We start from the raw sequence: 20,403 nt of genomic DNA on the forward strand, positions 1-20,403 counted from the left end.
GGCTGGACTGTCCTGGTCCTGGAGGCCCAGAGTCCTGCAGCTCTTAACGTCTCCCTGGTCCAACAGCTGAATCTCCTCCAGTCCAGTCAGGTTCTGCTAACGACCTCATGATGTGACTCAGGCGTGTTGAAGTGGAGACGATCTAACAGCTGCAGGCCTGGAGCTGCTCACCCTGGACTAGACTGTTAAATAGGTTAGAATAGGTTTGACGGGTTCAACAGTCCCTACTTGTCATATATGGGTTAATAACTGGCATTTCCAGCTCAGATGTACTTAGACTAGATGAACTTGATGTAATTATATAAATGTATCAGGGTCATAGAGCCTGTTATTTTATGTATATCCATTTTATTATTATTATTATTATTATTATTATTATTATTATTATTATTATTATTATTATTATTATTATTATTATTATTATTATTATTATTATTATTATTATTGTTTACTTTAGTATTATCATTTTGTTGCATTAAGTATTTTCTGTTATCTGTATCGGGGCCTCAAAGAATCCACAAGGACTAACTAACCATTGTTTAGCTGATCGAATTGTGTTATTTTATTTCTGTTGGAAAATCAATAATGTTCAAGTCATAAAAAAATAAAAGGTAAATTAATCACTCATGAAAACCCAAACCTGTTATTCTGTAATAATTTATTCATCCTAACTTATATTTACTGGTAGTTCCCCTCCAGTCCAGCAGGGGGCGGAAGCTGCAGCTGCTCCGCCAGCCGCCATGACAGGCAGGAAGAAGGAGAAGAAGAAGATTTTCACTGCAACAGCTCAACAGGAGAAGAAGAAAGTTTTAGCGCCACTTTCAGAACCAGAACCAGAGTTCTGCAGAGATTCGGACTCTTCGGCCCGGTTCGGTTCGGGCTGAGGAGAAGCAGAACCGGAACCTACACACACGGATCCTCCAGCCCGGTTCGGTTCGGTCCTGGAGGCTGAGGATGGGATCCTTGCAGCTGTTCCTGGACCGGTTCGGACCCAGCAGTGAAGCGGTCAGTACCACCTGATCCGGTGTTCCGGTTCTGTCAGTGACCAGGTAAAAGGTTCTGGACGGGATGACGTCAGAGGTCCAGGATTCGGACCTCTGACTGAGTCAGAACCAGAACCGGTTCTGATCAGATGATCATGTAACAATAATGAGACGAGTTCTGCTGCTGAGGACCGGTTCCGATCAGAACCAACTGGACCTTCTGGTTCTGCAGACTGACAGCAGACCGGTTCTGTTCTGTTCGGGTCCAAAGTTCTGCCTGTGTTCCATCAGTCAGAACCTCATCTGACCGGGTCGTTTGACAGAACTGGTCCAAAGGGACAGAACCGGACCAGAACCTTTCTGCTCCCTGGTTCTGAAGATAAACCATCAGGGTTTGGGTCTGAAATAAACGGAACCAGAACCACTGACCTCCATCTGGGTCACTAACCAGACCAGAACCAGATGATTCTGTCCAGCTGAGGTTCTGGTACCAATAACGGAGAAACCAAGGTTCTGATGGGTCCAGCCAGCAGGAGAACCGGTCTGGACCGGCCCTGGCTGCGCCTATTGGATCAGAACCAGCCGGTCCACACCACCTGACCACCGGAACAGAACCAGTATGGACCCGGTTGGTTCTGTCTCTCAGTGGTTCTGTTGTCTGCAGGAGTCCGTTTGGCTGCAGAACCTTTTCACCTTCATCCACCAACACCTGAGAACAGCTGGAGGCCCCGCCCACTGCGCCGCTGGAGGCCCCGCCCACTGCGCCGCCGGAGGCCCCGCCCACTGCGCTGCTGGAGGCCCCGCCCACTGCGCTGCTGGAGGCTCCGCCCACTGCGCTGCCGGAGGCCCCGCCCACTGCGCCGCTGGAGGCCCCGCCCACTGCGCCGCTGGAGGCCCCGCCCACTGCGCCGCTGGAGGCCCCGCCCACTGCGCCGCTGGAGGCCCCGCCCACTGCGCCACCGGAGGCCCCGCCCACTGCGCCGCTGGAGGCCCCGCCCACTGCGCCGCTGGAGGCCCCGCCCACTGCGTTGCCGGAGGCCCCGCCCACTGCGCTGCCGTTAACCAATCAGGTGCAGGTGAGTGGTTCTGGTTCTGACCCAGTTCTGATCATCAGGGGCCTCCTGCATAAGAGTGCAATGTTTTGACACTAAACTACGGAAAATGTAGAAAAGAGCGGCGCACAAAGAAATGGGATCATAAAGCCGCACCTGGCGGCGCAACTTAGATTTATAAACCTTATTTACAGGAAGTAGAGCAGCTGGTGGTCGTTGCCATAGATACATGTTGATGTAAATTAGTGTAAATACCTGGAAGTCTGTCACCAGGTGAAGCAGTAACCATGGCAACGTCCTTGTTTGAACCAGTATTTATATTAATATTTTATTTAAAAGGTGCTTTGAGGGCCCATCATGTCACCTCTCAGAAATAAAAACACATTTTAAAGAACCAAAAGTCCAAATGAAATAAATAAAGAACCAAAAGTCCAAATGAAATAAATAAAGAACCAAAAGTCCAAATGAAATAAATAAAGAACCAAAAGTCCAAATGAAATAAATAAAGAACCAAAAGTCCAAATGAAATAAATGTAAAAACCATCAGGATTTACGGCCAGAGTCTCTGGGGAAACGGGACGTTTATTAATAGCAGCATCATGTGAATAAGTTACAGAGTAAAGAGGCTTCATGTCCACTGAAGGACGGCTGCAGCTGGACCGGTACCGGTACCGCCCGGCTCCTCACAGGTTCTGCTCAGATCCAGGAGGACCAGTCTGGTCGATCACCAATAAACCATCAGATCCATCTGATCTGTGATCCATTGTTCTCCATCAGAGCTGCACAGGTAGCTGCTCACCTGGACCAGCTGAGATGATCAACCTGCTGGTGGTTTGACCAGCAGCTTGGAGTGAATCTGCTGACCAGCCTGTTTCCTCCTGTCAGTCAGGATGAAACGACCCACAGACGCATTTCATGGTCAGTTTCATCTCTGAGGCTCAAACTGAGGGACTCAGTTATGGTCAGGATGTCAGGTTTTCACTGTCTGTCAGTCTGAGGATAAATGTGGCTCAGTTTAAACATTAAAACCATCAGTTTGGTGCTTCTGGGTCTAAATACCTGGATGACGTCAGACTTCAGTTTACAGAGTTTTGACTCTTTCATGTCGTCCTCAGATAAACTGTTTATTCACACAAACCTTGATGCAAAGTTGATTTTATACCTGATGACCTGAGCGTCAAATATGGGACAGTTTTTGTGTCACGCTGCTTCATGCATGAGGCCCCAGGTCCAGGTGTCTCCTGTCCTGGTCCAGGTGTCTCCTGTCCTGGTCCAGGTGTCTCTCCTGTCCTGGTCCAGGTGTCTCTCCTGTCCTGGTCCAGGTGTCTCTCCTGTCCTGGTCCAGGTGTCTCTCCTGTCCTGGTCCAGGTGTCTCTCCTGTCCTGGTCCAGGTGTCTCTCCTGTCCTGGTCCAGGTGTCTCTCCTGTCCTGGTCCAGGTGTCTCTCCTGTCCTGGTCCAGGTGTCTCCTGTCCTGGTCCAGGTGTCTCTCCTGTCCTGGTCCAGGTGTCTCTCCTGTCCTGGTCCAGGTGTCTCTCCTGTCCTGGTCCAGGTGTCTCTCCTGTCCTGGTCCAGGTGTCTCCTGTCCTGGTCCAGGTGTCTCTCCTGTCCTGGTCCAGGTGTCTCCTGTCCTGGTCCAGGTGTCTCTCCTGTCCTGGTCCAGGTGTCTCTCCTGTCCTGGTCCAGGTGTCTCTCCTGTCCTGGTCCAGGTGTCTCCTGTCCTGGTCCAGGTGTCTCTCCTGTCCTGGTCCAGGTGTCTCTCCTGTCCTGGTCCAGGTGTCTCTCCTGTCCTGGTCCAGGTGTCTCTCCTGTCCTGGTCCAGGTGTCTCTCCTGTCCTGGTCCAGGTGTCTCTCCTGTCCAGGTCCAGGTGTCTCTCCTGTCCTGGTCCAGGTGTCTCTCCTGTCCTGGTCCAGGTGTCTCTCCTGTCCTGGTCCAGGTGTCTCCTGTCCTGGTCCAGGTGTCTCTCCTGTCCTGGTCCAGGTGTCTCTCCTGTCCTGGTCCAGGTGTCTCCTGTCCTGGTCCAGGTGTCTCTCCTGTCCTGGTCCAGGTGTCTCTCCTGTCCTGGTCCAGGTGTCTCTCCTGTCCTGGTCCAGGTGTCTCTCCTGTCCTGGTCCAGGTGTCTCCTGTCCTGGTCCAGGTGTCTCTCCTGTCCTGGTCCAGGTGTCTCTCCTGTCCTGGTCCAGGTGTCTCTCCTGTCCTGGTCCAGGTGTCTCTCCTGTCCTGGTCCAGGTGTCTCCTGTCCTGGTCCAGGTGTCTCTCCTGTCCTGGTCCAGGTGTCTCCTGTCCTGGTCCAGGTGTCTCTCCTGTCCTGGTCCAGGTGTCTCCTGTCCTCCATGTTGGAACCAGAACCTGGTTCTGCTGCTGGAGAACCTGAGTGAAACCAGACCAAGATGGCGTCAAACATTTGAGCTGCTTTGACTTTGAGGATATTGATGAAAGGTTAAAGGTCATTTTGACTTGCTATAAGTGGCCAGTTGACCTTTAACCTTTCAAACGTTTGACACCATGTTGGTCTGACTAGAAGGAGGCGGATCGATGGCTTCACTCAGGTGCAGACACCTGGTGTAGGAGTCCGTTTCCATGGTAACTGTGTTGCTGCAGGTGCATCATGTGACCAAGGTGTGTGTGAGCTGAGTGTGTGTGTCGTGGAGAAGATCCAGGAGAGGAGCTGCCTGAGGAGCAGCAGACCCGTCAGCTACAGGTGGGTCCAGAACCAGAACCAGGTCCAGAACCACCAGGACCTGATCCTTATAGACCTACAGGTGATAGTTAAGCCCCGCCCCCTGACAGGTGCCCTCCTCTCTCTCTCCAGGCCTCTGAGCGTCTCTGAGCTGCTCGCCCAGCAGCACCTGGCCTGCGTCAGCAACCTGTCCTGGAGCACCAATCAGCATCGAGCCTGGGCCAGGGAGGCGGAGCTCAGCCTGCCGGGTCAGAGGTCGCTGCCCAGGGTCAACCTGCTGCTGATTGGCTGGCTGAGAGCGGGGCGGGGCGGAGAGTGGAGGCTGGAGGACGGCAGCGGCAGCGTCAGGTGTGAGGTGAGGAGCAGGGGGCGGGGCTTAGTGCAAGTAGGCGGGTCCAGGTGGGTCAGCCTTGACCAGGTAGCAGATCAAAGGCAGCATCATACTCAGGTGTTCTGAGCGCGCTCAGTGGGGATTAAGTAGACCAGCTCCATTTCTCCTGGTTAAAGCCTTCATTTCCCACAATCCTCCTGGAGGGTAGCTAGCTGGAGGAGCTAACGGCGCCTCCTTCAGGGCAGCAGCTGTCGGTGCAGGACACAGAGACACGCTGGTCGTCCTGGCAACCAGGTGTGCTGGCTCTCCATGTGAACGCCGTTTCCTCTGAGCCGGTTACCGAGCAACGCTGAGTCCGCCGCCATGGCAACGGGACTCAGAGTGAACGAGTCCCGTTGACCTGTGGGACTAAAATTTCATCAGTCACCGACTTGATACCAACTGGACCTGTGGAGCCCGAAGCCGGTCCTGGAGCCCCACAGTGGGTCCTGGAGGCCCGGCAGGTTCTAGTTCCTCCCTGGTGCCAACAACAGCAGGTCAAAGGTCACCTTCAGCCTCTGATGAGCATCATCTGATCCAGGTGAGTTAAACCAGGTACAGAACTAAAGCTTGCAGGATGCCGGAGCTCCAGGACCCACAGGACCCACTGTGGCCCTCAGGGACCCACTGTGGCCCTCAGGGACCCACTGTGGGCCTCAGGGACCCTCTGTGGGCCTCAGGGACCCACTGTGGGCCTCAGGGACCCTCTGTGGCCTCCAGGACCCACTGTGGCCCTCAGGGACCCTCTGTGGCCCTCAGGGACCCTCTGTGGGCTCAGGGACCCTCTGTGGGCTCAGGGACCCACCGTGGGCCTCAGGGACCCTCTGTGGGCCTCAGGGACCCACCGTGGGCCTCAGGGACCCTCTGTGGGCCTCAGGGACCCTCTGTGGGCCTCAGGGACCCACTGTGGCCCTCAGGGACCCACTGTGGCCCTCAGGGACCCACTGTGGCCTCAGGGACCCACCGTGGGCCTCAGGGACCCTCTGTGGGCCTCAGGGACCCACCGTGGGCCTCAGGGACCCTCTGTGGGCCTCAGGGACCCTCTGTGGGCCTCAGGGACCCTCTGTGGCCTCCAGGACCCACTGTGGCCCTCAGGGACCCACTGTGGCCCTCAGGGACCCACTGTGGGCCTCAGGGACCCTCTGTGGCCTCCAGGACCCACTGTGGGCCTCAGGGACCCTCTGTGGCCCTCAGGGACCCACTGTGGCCTCCAGGACCCACTGTGGGCCTCAGGGACCCACCGTGGGCCTCAGGGACCCTCTGTGGCCCTCAGGGACCCTCTGTGGCCCTCAGGGACCCTCTGTGGGCCTCAGGGACCCTCTGTGGGCTCAGGGACCCTCTGTGGGCTCAGGGACCCTCTGTGGCCCTCAGGGACCCTCTGTGGCCCTCAGGGACCCTCTGTGGGCCTCAGGGACCCTCTGTGGCCCTCAGGGACCCTCTGTGGCCTCCAGGACCCTCTGTGGCCCTCAGGGACCCTCTGTGGCCTCCAGGACCCTCTGTGGCCCTCAGGGACCCTCTGTGGCCCTCAGGGACCCTCTGTGGCCCTCAGGGACCCTCTGTGGCCCTCAGGGACCCTCTGTGGGCTCAGGGACCCTCTGTGACCCTCAGGGACCCTCTGTGGCCTCCAGGACCCTCTGTGGCCCTCAGGGACCCACTGTGGCCTCCAAGACCCACCGTGGCCCTCAGGGACCCACCGTGGGCCTCAGGGACCCTCTGTGGCCCTCAGGGACCCTCTGTGGCCTCAGGGACCCTCTGTGGCCCTCAGGGACCCCCTGTGGCCTCAGGGACCCTCTGTGGCCTCAGGGACCCTCTGTGGCCCTCAGGGACCCACTGTGGCCCTCAGGGACCCTCTGTGGGCCTCAGGGACCCTCTGTGGCCCTCTGTGACCCTCTGTGGCCTCAGGGACCCTCTGTGGCCCTCAGGGACCCTCTGTGGGCTCCAGGACCCTCTGTGGCCTCAGGGACCCTCTGTGGCCCTCAGGGACCCTCTGTGGCCCTCAGGGACCCTCTGTGGCCTCAGGGACCCCCTGTGGCCTCAGGGACCCTCTGTGGCCCTCAGGGACCCTCTGTGGCCCTCAGGGACCCTCTGTGGCCTCCAGGACCCTCTGTGGCCCTCAGGGACCCTCGGTGGCCTCAGGGACCCTCTGTGGCCTCCAGGACCCTCTGTGGCCCTCAGGGACCCCCTGTGGGCTCCAGGACCCTCTGTGGGCTCAGGGACCCTCTGTGGCCCTCAGGGACCCTCTGTGGCCTCCAGGACCCTCTGTGGCCCTCAGGGACCCTCTGTGGCCCTCAGGGACCCTCTGTGGCCTCCAGGACCCTCTGTGGCCCTCAGGGACCCTCTGTGGGCTCCAGGACCCTCTGTGGCCTCAGGGACCCTCTGTGGCCTCAGGGACCCTCTGTGGCCCTCAGGGACCCTCTGTGGCCCTCAGGGACCCTCTGTGGGCTCAGGGACCCTCTGTGGCCTCAGGGACCCTCTGTGGCCTCAGGGACCCTCTATGGCCCTCAGGGACCCTCTGTGGCCTCCAGGACCCTCTGTGGGCCTCAGGGACCCTCTGTGGCCTCAGGGACCCTCTGTGGCCCTCAGGGACCCTCTGTGGCCTCCAAGACCCACCGTGGGCCTCAGGGACCCTCTGTGGCCCTCAGGGACCCACTGTGGCCTCCAGGACCCACTGTGGCCCTCAGGGACCCACCGTGGGCCTCAGGGACCCTCTGTGGCCTCAGGGACCCTCTGTGGCCTCAGGGACCCACTGTGGGCTCAGGGACCCTCTGTGGCCTCCAGGACCCACTGTGGCCCTCAGGGACCCTCCGTGGGCTCAGGGACCCTCTGTGGCCTCCAGGACCCTCTGTGGGCCTCTGGGACCCTCTGTGGCCTCAGGGACCCTCTGTGGCCCTCAGGGACCCTCTGTGGGCTCCAGGACCCTCTGTGGCCTCAGGGACCCTCTGTGGCCTCAGGGACCCTCTATGGCCCTCAGGGACCCTCTGTGGGCTCAGGGACCCTCTGTGACCCTCAGGGACCCTCTGTGGCCTCCAGGACCCTCTGTGGCCCTCAGGGACCCTCTGTGGGCTCAGGGACCCTCTGTGGCCTCCAGGACCCTCTGTGGCCCTCAGGGACCCTCTGTGGCCTCAGGGACCCACTGTGGCCCTCAGGGACCCTCTGTGGCCCTCAGGGACCCTCTGTGGCCTCCAGGACCCACTGTGGCCTCCAGGGACCCTCTGTGGCCCTCAGGGACCCACTGTGGGCCTCAGGGACCCTCTGTGGGCCTCAGGGACCCTCTGTGGCCCCCAGGACCCCCTGTGGCCCCCAGGGACCCCCTGTGGCCCTCAGGGACCCTCTGTGGCCTCCAGGACCCACTGTGGCCCTCAGGGACCCACCGTGGGCCTCCAGGACCCTCTGTGGGCCTCAGGGACCCTCTGTGGCCCTCAGGGACCCTCTGTGGCCTCCAGGGCCCCCTGTGGGCCTCAGGGACCCCCTGTGGCCCTCAGGGACCCTCTGTGGCCCTCAGGGACCCTCTGTGGCCTCAGGGACCCTCTGTGGCCCTCAGGGACCCTCTGTGGCCCTCAGGGACCCTCTGTGGCCTCAGGGACCCTCTGTGGCCTCAGGGACCCTCTGTGGCCTCCAGGACCCACTGTGGGCCTCAGGGACCCACTGTGGCCCTCAGGGACCCACCGTGGGCCTCAGGGACCCACCATGGGCCTCAGGGACCCACCGTGGGCCTCAGGGACCCACCATGGGCCTCAGGGACCCACCATGGGCCTCAGGGACCCACTGTGGCCCTCAGGGACCCTCTGTGGCCTCAGGGACCCTCTGTGGCCTCAGGGACCCTCTGTGGCCTCAGGGACCCTCTGTGGCCCTCAGGGACCCTCTGTGGCCTCAGGGACCCTCTGTGGCCCTCAGGGACCCTCTGTGGCCCTCAGGGACCCTCTGTGGCCCTCAGGGACCCTCTGTGGCCTCAGGGACCCTCTGTGGCCTCAGGGACCCTCTGTGGCCCTCAGGGACCCTCTGTGGCCCTCAGGGACCCACTGGGGCCCTCAGGGACCCTCTGTGGGCTCCGGGACCCTCTGTGGGCTCAGGGACCCTCTGTGGCCCTCAGGGACCCTCTGTGGCCCTCAGGGACCCTCTGTGGCCCTCAGGGACCCTCTGTGGGCTCAGGGACCCTCTGTGACCCTCAGGGACCCTCTGTGGCCTCCAGGACCCTCTGTGGCCCTCAGGGACCCTCTGTGGCCCTCAGGGACCCTCTGTGGCCTCCAGGACCCTCTGTGGGCCTCAGGGACCCTCTGTGACCCTCAGGGACCCACTGTGGCCCTCAGGGACCCACTGTGGGCCTCAGGGACCCTCTGTGGCCTCCAGGACCCACTGTGGGCCTCAGGGACCCACTGTGGCCCTCAGGGACCCACCGTGGGCCTCAGGGACCCACCATGGGCCTCAGGGACCCACCGTGGGCCTCAGGGACCCTCTGTGGCCCTCAGGGACCCTCTGTGGCCCTCAGGGACCCTCCGTGGGCCTCAGGGACCCTCTGTGGCCCTCAGGGACCCTCTGTGGGCCTCAGGGACCCTCTGTGGCCCTCAGGGACCCTCTGTGGCCCTCAGGGACCCTCTGTGGCCCTCAGGGACCCACCGTGGCCTCCAAGACCCACCGTGGGCCTCAGGGACCCTCTGTGGCCCTCAGGGACCCTCTGTGGCCCTCAGGGACCCTCTGTGGCCCTCAGGGACCCTCTGTGGGCTCAGGGACCCTCTGTGGGCTCAGGGACCCTCTGTGGGCCTCAGGGACCCTCTGTGGCCTCCAAGACCCACCGTGGGCCTCAGGGACCCTCTGTGGCCCTCAGGGACCCTCTGTGGGCCTCAGGGACCCTCTGTGGCCCTCAGGGTCCCTCTGTGGCCCTCAGTGACCCTCTGTGGCCCTCAGGGACCCACTGTGGCCTCCAAGACCCACCGTGGGCCTCAGGGACCCTCTGTGGCCCTCAGGGACCCACTGTGGCCTCCAAGACCCACCGTGGCACTCAGGGACCCACCGTGGGCCTCAGGGACCCTCTGTGGCCTCAGGGACCCACCGTGGCCCTCAGGGACCCTCTGTGGCCTCAGGGACCCTCTGTGGCCTCCAGGACCCTCTGTGGCCCTCAGGGACCCTCTGTGGGCTCAGGGACCCTCTGTGGCCTCCAGGACCCTCTGTGGCCCTCAGGGACCCACTGTGGCCTCAGGGACCCTCTGTGGCCCTCAGGGACCCTCTGTGGCCTCCAGGACCCTCTGTGGGCTCAGGGACCCTCTGTGGCCCTCAGGGACCCTCTGTGGCCCTCAGGGACCCTCTGTGGCCCTCAGGGACCCTCTGTGGGCTCAGGGACCCTCTGTGACCCTCAGGGACCCTCTGTGGCCTCCAGGACCCTCTGTGGCCCTCAGGGACCCTCTGTGGCCCTCAGGGACCCTCTGTGGCCTCCAGGACCCTCTGTGGCCCTCAGGGACCCACTGTGGCCTCAGGGACCCTCTGTGGCCCTCAGGGACCCTCTGTGGCCCTCAGGGACCCTCTGTGGCCTCCAGGACCCACTGTGGGCCTCAGGGACCCTCTGTGGCCCTCAGGGACCCTCTGTGGCCTCCAGGACCCTCTGTGGGCCTCAGGGACCCTCTGTGGCCCTCAGGGACCCTCTGTGGCCCTCAGGGACCCTCTGTGGCCCTCAGGGACCCTCTGTGGCCCTCAGGGACCCACTGTGGCCTCAGGGACCCTCTGTGGCCCTCAGGGACCCTCCGTGGGCCTCAGGGACCCTCTGTGGCCCTCAGGGACCCTCTGTGGCCCTCAGGGACCCTCTGTGGGCTCAGGGACCCTCTGTGGCCTCAGGGACCCTCTGTGGCCCTCAGGGACCCTCTGTGGCCCTCAGGGACCCTCTGTGGCCTCAGGGACCCTCTGTGGCCCTCAGGGACCCTCTGTGGCCCTCAGGGACCCTCTGTGGCCTCAGGGACCCTCTGTGGCCTCAGGGACCCTCTGTGGCCTCCAGGACCCTCTGTGGGCCTCAGGGGCCCTCTGTGGCCCTCAGGGACCCTCTGTGGGCCTCAGGGACCCTCTGTGGGCCTCAGGGACCCACTGTGGCCTCAGGGACCCACCATGGCCCTCAGGGACCCACCGTGGGCCTCAGGGACCCTCTGTGGGCCTCAGGGACCCTCTGTGGCCCTCAGGGACCCTCTGTGGGCTCAGGGACCCTCTGTGGGCCTCAGGGACCCTCTGTGGCCCTCAGGGACCCTCTGTGGCCCTCAGGGACCCTCTGTGGCCTCAGGGACCCTCTGTGGCCCTCAGGGACCCTCTGTGGCCCTCAGGGACCCTCTGTGGCCTCAGGGACCCTCTGTGGCCTCAGGGACCCTCTGTGGCCTCAGGGACCCTCTGTGGCCCTCAGGGACCCTCTGTGGCCCTCAGGGACCCACTGTGGCCCTCAGGGACCCTCTGTGGGCTCCGGGACCCTCTGTGGGCTCAGGGACCCTCTGTGGCCCTCAGGGACCCTCTGTGGCCCTCAGGGACCCTCTGTGGCCCTCAGGGACCCTCTGTGGGCTCAGGGACCCTCTGTGACCCTCAGGGACCCTCTGTGGCCTCAGGACCCTCTGTGGCCCTCAGGGACCCTCTGTGGCCCTCAGGGACCCACCGTGGGCCTCCAGGACCCTCTGTGGGCCTCAGGGACCCTCTGTGGCCCTCAGGGACCCACTGTGGCCCTCAGGGACCCTCTGTGGCCCTCAGGGACCCTCTGTGGCCTCCAGGACCCACTGTGGGCCTCAGGGACCCTCTGTGGCCCTCAGGGACCCACTGTGGCCTCCAGGACCCACTGTGGGCCTCAGGGACCCACTGTGGCCCTCAGGGACCCTCTGTGGCCCTCAGGGACCCTCTGTGGGCCTCAGGGACCCTCTGTGCCTCAGGGACCCTCTGTGGGCTCAGGGACCCTCTGTGGGCCTCAGGGACCCTCTGTGGCCCTCAGGGACCCTCTGTGGCCCTCAGGGACCCTCTGTGGCCCTCAGGGACCCACTGTGGCCTCCAGGACCCCCTGTGGGCCTCAGGGCCCCTCTGTGGCCCTCAGGGACCCTCTGTGGCCCTCAGGGACCCTCTGTGGCCCTCAGGACCTCTGGGCTCAGGGACCCTCTGTGGCTCAGGGACCCTCTGTGGGCTCAGGGACCCTCTGTGGGCCTCAGGGACCCTCTGTGGCCTCCAAGACCCACCGTGGGCCTCAGGGACCCTCTGTGGCCCTCAGGGACCCTCTGTGGCTCAGGGACCCTCTGTGGCCCTCAGGGACCCACTGTGGCCCTCAGGGACCCACTGTGGCCCTCAGGGACCCACTGTGGCCTCCAGGACCCACTGTGGGCCTCAGGGACCCTCTGTGGCCCTCAGGGACCCACTGTGGCCTCCAGGACCCACTGTGGGCCTCAGGGACCCACTGTGGCCCTCAGGGACCCTCTGTGGCCTCAGGGACCCTCTGTGGCCTCAGGGACCCACTGTGGGCTCAGGGACCCTCTGTGGCCTCAGGGACCCTCTGTGGCCCTCAGGGACCCTCTGTGGCTCAGGGACCCTCTGTGGCCTCCAGGACCCTCTGTGGCCTCAGGGACCCTCTGTGGCCTCTGTGACCCTCTGTGGCCTCAGGGACCCTCTGTGGCCCTCAGGGACCCTCTGTGGGCTCCAGGACCCTCTGTGGCCTCAGGGACCCTCTGTGGCCCCAGGGACCCTCTATGGCCCTCAGCGGCCCTCTGTGGCCTCCAGGACCCTCTGTGGGCCTCAGGGACCCTCTGTGACCCTCAGGGACCCTCTGTGGCCTCCAGGACCCTCTGTGGCCCTCAGGGACCCTCTGTGGCCCTCAGGGACCCTCTGTGGCCTCCAGGACCCTCTGTGGCCTCAGGACCCTCTGTGGCCTCAGGGACCCTCTGTGGCCCTCAGGGACCCTCTGTGGGCTCCAGGACCCTCTGTGGCCTCAGGGACCCTCTGTGGCCTCAGGGACCCTCTATGGCCCTCAGGGACCCTCTGTGGCCTCCAGGACCCTCTGTGGGCCTCAGGGACCCTCTGTGACCCTCAGGGACCCTCTGTGACCCTCAGGGACCCTCTGTGGCCTCAGGGACCCTCTGTGACCCTCAGGGACCCGCTGTGGCCTCCAAGACCCACCGTGGCCCTCAGGGACCCACCGTGGGCCTCAGGGACCCTCTGTGGCCCTCAGGGACCCTCTGTGGCCCTCAGGGACCCTCTGTGGGCTCAGGGACCCTCTGTGGGCTCAGGGACCCACTGTGGGCCTCAGGGACCCTCTGTGGCCCTCAGGGACCCTCTGTGGCCTCAGGGACCCTCTGTGGCCTCAGGGACCCTCTGTGGCCTCAGGGACCCTCTGTGGCCTCAGGGACCCTCTGTGGCCCTCAGGGACCCTCTGTGGCCCTCAGGGACCCTCTGTGGCCCTCAGGGACCCCCTGTGGCCTCCAGGACCCACCGTGGCCCTCAGGACCCACCGTGGGCCTCAGGGACCCTCTGTGGCCCTCAGGGACCCTCTGTGGCCCTCAGGGACCCTCTGTGGCCTCAGGGACCCTCTGTGGCCTCAGGGACCCTCTGTGGCCCTCAGGGACCCTCTGTGGCCCTCAGGGACCCTCTGTGGCCTCAGGGACCCTCTGTGGCCCTCAGGGACCCTCTGTGGCCCTCAGGGACCCTCTGTGGCCTCAGGGACCCTCTGTGGCCTCAGGACCCTCTGTGGCCTCAGGGACCCTCTGTGGCCCTCAGGGACCCTCTGTGGCCTCAGGGACCCTCTGTGGCCCTCAGGGACCCTCTGTGGCCTCAGGGACCCTCTGTGGCCTCAGGGACCCTCTGTGGCCTCAGGGACCCTCTGTGGCCTCAGGGACCCTCTGTGGCCTCAGGGACCCTCTGTGGCCTCAGGGACCCTCTGTGGGCCTCAGGGACCCTCTGTGGGCCTCAGGGACCCTCTGTGGCCCTCAGGGACCCCTGTGGCCTCAGACCCCTGGGCCTCAGGACCCTCTGTGGCCCTCAGGGACCCTCTGTGGCCCTCAGGGACCCTCTGTGGCCTCAGGACCCTCTGTGGCCCTCAGGGACCCTCTGTGGCCTCAGGACCCTCTGTGGCCTCAGGGACCCCTGTCCCCCCCGTGGCCTCAGGACCCTCTGTGGCCCTCAGGGCCCCTCTGTGGCCTCAGGGACCCTCTGTGGGCCTCAGGGACCCTCTGTGGCCTCAGGGACCCTCTGTGGGCCTCAGGGACCCTCTGTGGCCTCAGACCCCGTGGCCTCAGGGACCCTCTGTGGCCCTCAGGACGGGGACCCTCTGTGGCCCTCAGGGACCCTCTGTGGCCTCAGGACCCTCTGTGGGCTCAGGGACCCTCTGTGGGCTCAGGGACCCTCTGTGGCCTCAGGACCCTCTGTGGCCTCCAAGACCCACCGTGGGCCTCAGGGACCCTCTGTGGCCCTCAGGGACCCTCTGTGGGCTCAGGGACCCTCTGTGGGCCTCAGGGACCCTCTGTGGCCCTCAGGGACCCTCTGTGGCCCTCAGGGACCCTCTGTGGCCCTCAGGGACCCACCGTGGGCCTCAGGGACCCTCTGTGGCCCTCAGGGACCCTCTGTGGGCCTCAGGGACCCTCTGTGGCCCTCAGGGACCCTCTGTGGCCCTCAGGGACCCACTGTGGCCTCCAAGACCCACCGTGGGCCTCAGGGACCCCCTGTGGCCTCAGGGACCCTCTGTGGCCCTCAGGGACCCTCTGTGGCCCTCAGGGACCCTCTGTGGCCTCAGGGACCCTCTGTGGGCTCAGGGACCCTCTGTGGCTCAGGACCCTCTGTGGGCCTCAGGGACCCTCTGTGGCCTCCAGACCCACCGTGGGCCTCAGGGACCCTCTGTGGCCCTCAGGGACCCTCTGTGGGCCTCAGGGACCCTCTGTGGGCCTCAGGGACCCTCTGTGGCCCTCAGGGACCCTCTGTGGGCTCAGGGACCCTCTGTGGGCCTCAGGGACCCTCTGTGGGCCTCAGGGACCCTCTGTGGCCTCCAAGACCCACCGTGGCCTCAGGGACCCTCTGTGGCCCTCAGGGACCCTCTGTGGGCTCAGGACCCTCTGTGGCCCTCAGGGACCCTCTGTGGCCTCAGGGACCCTCTGTGGCCTCAGGGACCCTCTGTGGCCCTCAGGGACCCTCTGTGGCCTCTGGGGCCCTCTGTGGGCCTCAGGGACCCTCTGTGGGCCTCAGGACCCTCTGTGGCCTCCAGACCCACCGTGGCTCAGGACCCTCTGTGGCCTCAGGGACCCTCTGTGGCTCAGGGACCCTCTGTGGCTCAGGACCCTCTGTGGCTCAGGGACCCTCTGTGGCTCAGGACCTCTGTGGGCTCTGGGGCCCTCTGTGGCCTCAGGGACCCTCTGTGGCCTCCAGGACCCTCTGTGGCCCTCAGGGACCCTCTGTGGCCCTCAGGGACCCTCTGTGGCCTCAGGGACCCTCTGTGACCCTCAGGGACCCTCTGTGGCCCTCAGGGACCCTCTATGGGCTCCACTGGACTGGATCCTGGTGAGAAACGATGCGTCTCCACCTGCTGCTGGTTGATCTCATGTTGTTGACGTCGTGTGTAAAACCATGGAGACAAACAGTCTCTGTGATGGAGTTAAACCAGGAGGACATATTAGAACAATAAGGTTTTTTATTTTAACATAAACATTATAAATGAGTTAAACCAGGAGGACATATTAGAACAATAAGGTTTTTTATTTTAACATAAACATTATAAATGACAAAACGATAAACTGAGCTCACAAAGAAACGACAGAGTTTATATACCAGCTGATCAGTTGAGACACAATAGGAGAAACTAAACAATTACAAATAACAAAACAACCAACAGTAAAGCCAAGTTTGGCTAAAGACCCAAAATATAAAAATATTAAAGTTTAATGCTAATATTTACTTTAATACAAAACGTACAGTCCTCTCACCATGAGTCCCTTCATGACCTGCACAGCTGAGTGAATATCTTCAGAAATAAATGGAAATGTTCAAAACTTCCATCAGCAGGATCTTTCAGTTTGAGGTCCAAAGTAATTTAACAGACAAACATAAATATTTTAACTCCACAGGACCAATCAGGAACCAGCATGTCACTAATGTTTAATATGTGCAGCTTCTGGCAGCCAAACGTTTCTGATATTCATCTGTAAGCTTCACGTCTCGGTGGCATTTTCTCCCTCACGTCTTTTAGCTCAAGCTCTCGTACATCTGCAGGGTTCCTTTCTCCCAGGGCAGATTTCAGCTCCACCCAAAGATTTTCCATTGGATTGAGATCAGGACTCATTGGTGGCCATTTTAAACCAGGCCTCTGTGCTTTGGGTCTCAGGACTCATTGGTGGCCATTTTAAACCAGGCCTCTGTGCTTTGGGTCGTCCTGCTGGAGGACCCAGGATCTTCACCACAGACCCAGTTTCCTTACACTGGGCGAGACATTTCGCTCTAGAATTGCTTGATAATCTTCTGATTTCATGATGCCTGTGATCCAGTCAAGGCCTCCAGTACCGGATGGCACAAAGCAGCCCCACAGCATTACGGATCCTCCACCATGCTTCACTGCTGGTATGGTGTTCTTTTCTTTAAAGGCTTCATTGCCTTTCGTCTGTAAACACATTGTTTGTGTGATTTACCGAAAAGCTCCACTTTTGTTTCATCTGTCCATAAAACGTCCCAGAAGGTTTGAGGTTTGTCCAGGTTCTTTTGCGAAGATCAAACGTTCTTTTTTATGTCTTTTCTTCAGCAGTGGAGTCTTCCTTGGCCTCCGCCCATAAAGCCCCACCTTGTTTAGTGTGCGGCGTGTGGTACTTGTTGAAACAATCACAGCAGACGGCTCCAGGTTGGTCTTTAGGTCTTTAGATGTTAGACATGGTGGTTTTTCCACCATTCACACCAACCGTCGAAGACTTCTGTCATCAGTTTTTCTCTTCCCTCCACGTCCAGGGAGGTTCTAGATCGTTCCATGCCTGGAAAACTTCTCAATAACATTATGCACCGTTGAAACAGGGATACCGAGGTCTTTGGAGATGATTTATACCCTTTGGAGGTCTTGTGTCTGCAAATAATAGCATTTCTGATGTCCTCAGACAGCTGCTTCACATGTGGAGATGAACTAACAGGTGGCTTTTAAAGCACCAACATGACCTTTCATTGGTTAATTCATGTCACATGTGTGGATCCATCACAAGTGATCTTTATGTGTGATTTGCAACAGGAGAGCCAAATTGGGTTTTCATATTGATTTGCAGCAAAGGGTGCCAGAACCATTGTCATGGTAAAAATGATGTTATTCTTTGTTTTCCTCATAATGTTTATCTTTTGAAATGTTTTTTATCATTTGCTGTTTTGCATCAAACACAAGCTGTCAGCAGTAAAATGTTTCACTTGATATTCCATTATATGTACTTAAACTTCATGGGTGCCAATAATGGTGAGCAGGACTGGATCTAAACAAAGAAACTACAAATCCCCTGCCAGCAGGAGCTGGTGGTTCAGTCCAATCAGCATTAAGCTGCTGAGCCTCGGCCTCCATCTCTGTCTGACCTCCAAGGCCGGCAGGTACCAGTTAGTCTGACGCAAACAAATTAAACTTGATATAAATACACACGTTAACCAAATGTGCGCCAACATTAGGAATGTGGTCTAATATAAAAAGGCTAATTTTAATCAAATTGTGATCATTATATCTAAGAAAATGTTCTACTGATTAAGTTACATTTGGATTAAACTGAGTCTAAATCTGACCTAAACTGAGACTCAATCAGGATCCGCCTGTTTCAACATGCGCTAAAGTTAAGCATCATTAAAACTAGCAGAACTAAACTGATATTTCCAACATTACCAGATACTAACTAACCACCGCAGAGTGATGGACGGCTGAGTGATGGACGGCTGAGTGATGGACGGCTGAGTGATGGACGGCTGAGTCTGATGGCAGTAACTCGTTACAAAGTAATCAGATTAAAGTCATTTATCTAAATCCTGCTGCGTTACTATTTTTGTCATTTTCTCTAATTTAATGTTTTTCTCTGGAGTTTATTGTCGTTTCTATGAGTCACATGAACAGCAGCTGCTGAAAGTAACTAACAAAGTAACTAGCAGAGTTTAACCAGTAAACCTGCTCAGCCTGGTTGTCATGGCGCCGAGACGGACCATCGGGTTTTATATTAAAGGACTGGAAATGTAAAAATGATTATATGATGTCTGGTCAATGTCTTTCATTAATTATGTTACTTGGAGACGTTGATCCTACGATGCTAATATGCTATGATGCTAATATGCTAATATGCTATGATGCTAAAAACCTGGATGTAACTCAGTTACTGTCCAGATCAGTCAGTGAAGAAACTAAACTACTTTATCAAAGTAACCATGTCATTACTGTGCTGGAGCCTGAACACTTTGCTAGCATGCTAACAGCAGCTGTACTGGAGCTGCTGGTCAGACTGGGAGGAACCAGCTGCTACTGGTTAGGTTAACCAGCTGCTACTGGTTAGGTTAACCAGTTGCTACTGGTTAGGTTAACCAGCTGCTACTGGTTAGGCTACTGGTTAGGTTAACCCTAATGCTGATGCTGGGCTAAACTGTAACAGGTTTAAATGTTATTAAACTTTATTAATAACTTTAATCTCAGTCCTGTGGTGCAGACAGCAGGTTATTTTAGTAAAACGTCATTTTAGATCATTTAGTTTCTCCAACAGGAAAAAACCTGAACTAAATCAGATTAAATCAGATTATCGTACATAGTGACGTTCTGCTAGTGATTTAGTTTCTCTGTTCTGTGGCGTCTCTGTCGTCCCGTCTGTCCTGGATCAGTTCCACCTCCTGTCCCTTGTTTCCCTGATTGTCTCTATTTAAACCCACCTGTGCTCCATGTCGGGTTCTGGTCTGACCGTCATGTCTGACCATCATGTCTGACCATCTGACCGTCATGTCTGACCATCATGTCTGACCGTCATGTCTGACCATCATGTCTGACCATCTGACCGTCATGTCTGACCATCTGACCATCATGTCTGACCATCTGACCGTCATGTCTGACCATCATGTCTGACCATCATGTCTGACCATCATGTCTGACCATCTGACCGTCATGTCTGTCCGTCATGTCTGACCATCATGTCTGACCGTCTGTCTGCCGTTTGGCTTCGTTAACCAGTTGATGAACCCAGTTGGTACCAGCTCTGAGCTGTTTGGTTCCTGCCCATCTGAGCTGCTGGACTCATTGTTTCATCATTAAATTCATCCCTTCATTCTGTCCAGCCTGAGTCCACAGCGTCTCCTCATCCTCTCACCATGACAGTTCTATCATCTGGTTCAGTTTAATCTCTGAATAATCTCATGTTCTGGTCCAGAACCTTCAACCTGACTGACGGGTCAGAGGTTCTGGTTCCTTCAGCTGACCTCTGACCCTGATGGACACCGCTCTGCCTTACCTGTCTGACCCCTGACCCCTCTGTCTCTCCAGCTGACCTCTGACCCCTCTGTGTCCCCAGCTGACCTCTCCGTCCCCCTGCTGGATGAACCGTCTCGTCTTCCTGCCTCACTGGAACTACATCCCCCATGATGCCTTGGGGCGGGGCCAGGACAGAGGACACCTGGAGCTGATTGGCTCTCCTGACCTGCTGAGACCCAGAGCTGAGCTGGGATTGGCCGCTGGACCAGGAGGGGCGGAGCCTGATGGAGGGGCGGAGCCTGGTGGGGCGCTGAGCGTCAGAGAGGCTGCAGGTGTTCTGAGAACCAGGTGGGTCACCTGACCCCTTACTGGACCAGAACCAGTTAATCATTAATTTCCTCCAGTTTGTTAATTCAGTGGTTTCCAAACTACTTCTGGCTTCCAAATAGCTGCCTGGTTGAACGACGTGTGTGCGAAGGGGGGTGTAGCTGAACATAGAGAACATCGGTAGCCTACAGGCTACATGCTAACAAGCTAAAGGTGATGTATTGGTATTAGCTAGTCATCTTTTAGCTAACATTAGCTAGTCATCATTTAGCTAACATTAGCTAGTCATCTTTTAGCTAACATTAGCTAGTCATCTTTTAGCTAACATTAGCTAGTCATCTTTTAGCTAACATTAGCTAGTCATCTTTTAGCTAGCATTAGCTCCATCCAGCTGCTTCACTCAACAGTCGGTTAGTTTGGGGGAAAAACTGTGAAACGTTCTTTGCGTTTTGCTGCCATGATTCTAACCCCTGTAGCTCCGCCCAGCAGCAGCAGGTCTCCTTCTCCTTACAGGTGGAAACCCAGCGTCATAGCGCTCATGTTGCGTTTAAAGGCGGCTCGGAAAAACAGGTTACCACATGTTAACAACGGATGAAACGGTTTTAACTGCTGATAAAAGTGACAGAGGAC

General features: G+C 58.9%; 1 protein-coding gene across 2 annotated transcripts in view; it reads left to right on the top strand.

The window, feature by feature from the left end:
- The first annotated feature begins 735 nt into the window (after positions 1-735).
- Positions 736-20,403, top strand: part of ctc1 (CTS telomere maintenance complex component 1) — a 47,835-nt gene continuing 28,167 nt past the window's right edge. For both annotated transcript variants that reach the window (XM_081599377.1, XM_081599379.1), the window contains exons 1-5: positions 736-1,005; positions 1,648-2,059; positions 4,636-4,735; positions 4,847-5,069; positions 19,547-19,794. In XM_081599377.1, the coding sequence (XP_081455503.1) occupies positions 955-1,005; positions 1,648-2,059; positions 4,636-4,735; positions 4,847-5,069; positions 19,547-19,794 (1,034 nt within the window). In that variant the 5' untranslated portion in view covers positions 736-954. The remainder of the gene's footprint in view (positions 1,006-1,647; positions 2,060-4,635; positions 4,736-4,846; positions 5,070-19,546; positions 19,795-20,403) is intronic.

The sequence above is a fragment of the Poecilia reticulata genome, chromosome 18, assembly GCF_904066995.2.
Source record: "Poecilia reticulata chromosome 18, P_reticulata-male-v2, whole genome shotgun sequence".
In the NCBI taxonomy this organism is placed as follows: domain Eukaryota; kingdom Metazoa; phylum Chordata; class Actinopteri; order Cyprinodontiformes; family Poeciliidae; genus Poecilia; species Poecilia reticulata.